Source organism: Salmo salar, chromosome ssa17 (genome assembly GCF_905237065.1).
Source record: "Salmo salar chromosome ssa17, Ssal_v3.1, whole genome shotgun sequence".
NCBI classification, from domain to species: Eukaryota; Metazoa; Chordata; class Actinopteri; order Salmoniformes; family Salmonidae; genus Salmo; species Salmo salar.
Window position 1 is genome coordinate 32,089,838 of NC_059458.1, and position 6,000 is coordinate 32,095,837.

Sequence of the window (6,000 nt, forward strand, 5' to 3'; positions counted from 1 at the left end):
ATTATGTATGGGTGTCTGTGTGTGTGTGTGTGTGTATGTGTGTTTGGGCGTGTCACTGTGTGTGTTGTGGATCTGTAGACCAGGGCTGTGAACAAGGGGTCTGTGTTCTGTGTGTTTCAGACTACGTCAGGGGAGGATGTGAGGGACTTTGCCAAGGTACTGAAAAACAAATTCAGGACCAAACGATACTTCGCTAAGCACCCTCGTATGGGCTACCTCCCTGTACAGACCATCCTGGAGGGAGACAACATGGAGACGTGAGTCACACACACACAGGGACAGGACAGGGGCTGGTTTAGGTCTAACATCTGGCCTAAGGGACAGGACAGGGGCTGGTTTAGGTCTAACATCTGGCCTAAGGGACAGGACAGGGGATGGTTTAGGTCTAACATCTGGCCTAAGGGACAGGACAGGGGCTGGTTTAGGTCTAACATCTGGCCTAAGGGACAGGACAGGGGCTGGTTTAGGTCTAACATCTGGCCTAAGGGACAGGACAGGGGATGGTTTAGGTCTAACATCTGGCCTAAGGGACAGGACAGGGCTGGTTTAGGTCTAACATCTGGCCTAAGGGACAGGACAGGGGCTGGTTTAGGTCTAACATCTGGCCTAAGGGACAGGACAGGGGCTGGTTTAGGTCTAACATCTGGCCTAAGGGACAGGACAGGGGCTGGTTTAGGTCTAACATCTGGCCTAAGGGACAGGACAGGGGATGGTTTAGGTCTAACATCTGGCCTAAGGGACAGGACAGGGCTGGTTTAGGTCTAACATCTGGCCTAAGGGACAGGACAGGGGCTGGTTTAGGTCTAACATCTGGCCTAAGGGACAGGACAGGGGATGGTTTAGGTCTAACATCTGGCCTAAGGGACAGGACAGGGGCTGGTTTAGGTCTAACATCTGGCCTAAGGGACAGGACAGGGGCTTGTTTAGGTCTAACATCTGGCCTAAGGGACAGGACAGGGGCTGGTTTAGGTCTAACATCTGGCCTAAGGGACAGGACAGGGGCTGGTTTAGGTCTACCATCTGGCCTAAGGGACAGGACAGGGGCTGGTTTAGGTCCAACATCTGGCCTAAGGGACAGGACAGGGGCTGGTTTAGGTCTAACATCTGGCCTAAGGGACAGGACAGGGGCTGGTTTAGGTCTACATCTGGCCTAAGGGACAGGACAGGGGCTGGTTTAGGTCTAACATCTGGCCTAAGGGACAGGACAGGGGCTGGTTTAGGTCTAACATCTGGCCTAAGGGACAGGACAGGGGCTGGTTTAGGTCTAACATCTGGCCTAAGGGACAGGACAGGGGCTGGTTTAGGTCTACATCTGGCCTAAGGGACAGGACAGGGGCTGGTTTAGGTCTAACATCTGGCCTAAGGGACAGGACAGGGGCTGGTTTAGGTCTAACATCTGGCCTAAGGGACAGGACAGGGGATGGTTTAGGTCTAACATCTGGCCTAAGGGACAGGACAGGGGCTGGTTTAGGTCTAACATCTGGCCTAAGGGACAGGACAGGGGCTGGTTTAGGTCTAACATCTGGCCTAAGGGACAGGACAGGGGCTGGTTTAGGTCTAACATCTGGCCTAAGGGACAGGACAGGGGATGGTTTAGGTCTAACATCTGGCCTAAGGGACAGGACAGGGCTGGTTTAGGTCTAACATCTGGCCTAAGGGACAGGACAGGGGCTGGTTTAGGTCTAACATCTGGCCTAAGGGACAGGACAGGGGCTGGTTTAGGTCTAACATCTGGCCTAAGGGACAGGACAGGGGCTGGTTTAGGTCTAACATCTGGCCTAAGGGACAGGACAGGGGATGGTTTAGGTCTATATCTGGCCTAAGGGACAGGACAGGGGCTGGTTTAGGTCTAACATCTGGCCTAAGGGACAGGACAGGGGATGGTTTAGGTCTAACATCTGGCCTAAGGGACAGGACAGGGGCTGGTTTAGGTCTACATCTGGCCTAAGGGACAGGACAGGGGCTGGTTTAGGTCTAACATCTGGCCTAAGGGACAGGACAGGGGCTGGTTTAGGTCTAACATCTGGCCTAAGGGACAGGACAGGGGCTGGTTTAGGTCTAACATCTGGCCTAAGGGACAGGACAGGGGCTGGTTTAGGTCTACCATCTGGCCTAAGGGACAGGACAGGGGCTGGTTTAGGTCTGACATCTGGCCTAAGGGACAGGACAGTTGGCTGGTTTAGGTCTAACATCTGGCCTAAGGGACAGGACAGGGTTTGGTTTAGGTCTAACATCTGGCCTAAGGGACAGGACAGGGCTGGTTTAGGTCTAACATCTGGCCTAAGGGACAGGACAGGGGCTGGTTTAGGTCTAACATCTGGCCTAAGGGACAGGACAGGGCTGGTTTAGGTCTAACATCTGGCCTAAGGGACAGGACAGGGGCTGGTTTAGGTCTAACATCTGGCCTAAGGGACAGGACAGGGGCTGGTTTAGGTCTATATCTGGCCTAAGGGACAGGACAGGGGCTGGTTTAGGTCTAACATCTGGCCTAAGGGACAGGACAGGGGATGGTTTAGGTCTAACATCTGGCCTAAGGGACAGGACAGGGGCTGGTTTAGGTCTACATCTGGCCTAAGGGACAGGACAGGGACTGGTTTAGGTCTAACATCTGGCCTAAGGGACAGGACAGGGGATGGTTTAGGTCTAACATCTGGCCTAAGGGACAGGACAGGGGCTGGTTTAGGTCTAACATCTGGCCTAAGGGACAGGACAGGGGCTGGTTTAGGTCTACCATCTGGCCTAAGGGACAGGACAGGGGCTGGTTTAGGTCTAACATCTGGCCTAAGGGACAGGACAGGGGCTGGTTTAGGTCTAACATCTGGCCTAAGGGACAGGACAGGGGCTGGTTTAGGTCTAACATCTGGCCTAAGGGACAGGACAGGGGATGGTTTAGGTCTAACATCTGGCCTAAGGGACAGGACAGGGGCTGGTTTAGGTCTAACATCTGGCCTAAGGGACAGGACAGGGGCTGGTTTAGGTCTAACATCTGGCCTAAGGGACAGGACAGGGGCTGGTTTAGGTCTAACATCTGGCCTAAGGGACAGGACAGGGGATGGTTTAGGTCTAACATCTGGCCTAAGGGACAGGACAGGGCTGGTTTAGGTCTAACATCTGGCCTAAGGGACAGGACAGGGGCTGGTTTAGGTCTAACATCTGGCCTAAGGGACAGGACAGGGGATGGTTTAGGTCTAACATCTGGCCTAAGGGACAGGACAGGGGATGGTTTAGGTCTATATCTGGCCTAAGGGACAGGACAGGGGCTGGTTTAGGTCTAACATCTGGCCTAAGGGACAGGACAGGGGATGGTTTAGGTCTAACATCTGGCCTAAGGGACAGGACAGGGGCTGGTTTAGGTCTACATCTGGCCTAAGGGACAGGACAGGGGCTGGTTTAGGTCTAACATCTGGCCTAAGGGACAGGACAGGGGCTGGTTTAGGTCTAACATCTGGCCTAAGGGACAGGACAGGGGCTGGTTTAGGTCTAACATCTGGCCTAAGGGACAGGACAGGGGCTGGTTTAGGTCTACCATCTGGCCTAAGGGACAGGACAGGGGCTGGTTTAGGTCTAACATCTGGCCTAAGGGACAGGACAGGGGCTGGTTTAGGTCTAACATCTGGCCTAAGGGACAGGACAGGGTTTGGTTTAGGTCTAACATCTGGCCTAAGGGACAGGACAGGGCTGGTTTAGGTCTAACATCTGGCCTAAGGGACAGGACAGGGGCTGGTTTAGGTCTAACATCTGGCCTAAGGGACAGGACAGGGCTGGTTTAGGTCTAACATCTGGCCTAAGGGACAGGACAGGGGCTGGTTTAGGTCTAACATCTGGCCTAAGGGACAGGACAGGGGCTGGTTTAGGTCTATATCTGGCCTAAGGGACAGGACAGGGGCTGGTTTAGGTCTAACATCTGGCCTAAGGGACAGGACAGGGGATGGTTTAGGTCTAACATCTGGCCTAAGGGACAGGACAGGGGCTGGTTTAGGTCTACATCTGGCCTAAGGGACAGGACAGGGGCTGGTTTAGGTCTAACATCTGGCCTAAGGGACAGGACAGGGGATGGTTTAGGTCTAACATCTGGCCTAAGGGACAGGACAGGGGCTGGTTTAGGTCTACATCTGGCCTAAGGGACAGGACAGGGACTGGTTTAGGTCTAACATCTGGCCTAAGGGACAGGACAGGCGGTGGTTTAGGTCTAACATCTGGCCTAAGGGACAGGACAGGGGCTGGTTTAGGTCTAACATCTGGCCTAAGGGACAGGACAGGGGCTGGTTTAGGTCTAACATCTGGCCTAAGGGACAGGACAGGGGCTGGTTTAGGTCTAACATCTGGCCTAAGGGACAGGACAGGGGATGGTTTAGGTCTAACATCTGGCCTAAGGGACAGGACAGGGGCTGGTTTAGGTCTAACATCTGGCCTAAGGGACAGGACAGGGGCTGGTTTAGGTCTAACATCTGGCCTAAGGGACAGGACAGGGGATGGTTTAGGTCTAACATCTGGCCTAAGGGACAGGACAGGGCTGGTTTAGGTCTAACATCTGGCCTAAGGGACAGGACAGGGGCTGGTTTAGGTCTAACATCTGGCCTAAGGGACAGGACAGGGGATGGTTTAGGTCTAACATCTGGCCTAAGGGACAGGACAGGGGATGGTTTAGGTCTAACATCTGGCCTAAGGGACAGGACAGGGGCTGGTTTAGGTCTAACATCTGGCCTAAGGGACAGGACAGGGGCTTGTTTAGGTCTAACATCTGGCCTAAGGGACAGGACAGGGGCTGGTTTAGGTCTAACATCTGGCCTAAGGGACAGGACAGGGGCTGGTTTAGGTCTACCATCTGGCCTAAGGGACAGGACAGGGGCTGGTTTAGGTCTAACATCTGGCCTAAGGGACAGGACAGGGGCTGGTTTAGGTCTAACATCTGGCCTAAGGGACAGGACAGGGGCTGGTTTAGGTCTAACATCTGGCCTAAGGGACAGGACAGGGGATGGTTTAGGTCTAACATCTGGCCTAAGGGACAGGACAGGGGCTGGTTTAGGTCTAACATCTGGCCTAAGGGACAGGACAGGGGCTGGTTTAGGTCTAACATCTGGCCTAAGGGACAGGACAGGGGCTGGTTTAGGTCTAACATCTGGCCTAAGGGACAGGACAGGGGCTGGTTTAGGTCTAACATCTGGCCTAAGGGACAGGACAGGGGCTGGTTTAGGTCTAACATCTGGCCTAAGGGACAGGACAGGGGCTGGTTTAGGTCTAACATCTGGCCTAAGGGACAGGACAGGGGATGGTTTAGGTCTAACATCTGGCCTAAGGGACAGGACAGGGGCTGGTTTAGGTCTAACATCTGGCCTAAGGGACAGGACAGGGGCTGGTTTAGGTCTAACATCTGGCCTAAGGGACAGGACAGGGGCTGGTTTAGGTCTAACATCTGGCCTAAGGGACAGGACAGGGGATGGTTTAGGTCTAACATCTGGCCTAAGGGACAGGACAGGGCTGGTTTAGGTCTAACATCTGGCCTAAGGGACAGGACAGGGGCTGGTTTAGGTCTAACATCTGGCCTAAGGGACAGGACAGGGGATGGTTTAGGTCTAACATCTGGCCTAAGGGACAGGACAGGGGCTGGTTTAGGTCTAACATCTGGCCTAAGGGACAGGACAGGGGCTGGTTTAGGTCTAACATCTGGCCTAAGGGACAGGACAGGGGCTTGTTTAGGTCTAACATCTGGCCTAAGGGACAGGACAGGGGCTGGTTTAGGTCTAACATCTGGCCTAAGGGACAGGACAGGGGCTGGTTTAGGTCTACTATCTGGCCTAAGGGACAGGACAGGGGCTGGTTTAGGTCTAACATCTGGCCTAAGGGACAGGACAGGGGCTGGTTTAGGTCTAACATCTGGCCTAAGGGACAGGACAGGGGATGGTTTAGGTCTACATCTGGCCTAAGGGACAGGACAGGGGCTGGTTTAGGTCTAACATCTGGCCTAAGGGACAGGACAGGGGCTGGTTTAGGTCTAACATC

General features: G+C 54.0%; 1 protein-coding gene across 16 annotated transcripts in view; it reads left to right on the forward strand.

Annotated features, from left to right (window-relative positions):
- Positions 1-6,000, forward strand: part of LOC106592409 (dystrophin) — a 395,558-nt gene that overhangs the window by 372,051 nt on the left and 17,507 nt on the right. For all 16 annotated transcript variants that reach the window (XM_045699454.1, XM_045699451.1, XM_045699449.1 and 13 more), the window contains one exon: positions 121-257. In XM_045699454.1, the coding sequence (XP_045555410.1) occupies positions 121-257 (137 nt within the window). The remainder of the gene's footprint in view (positions 1-120; positions 258-6,000) is intronic.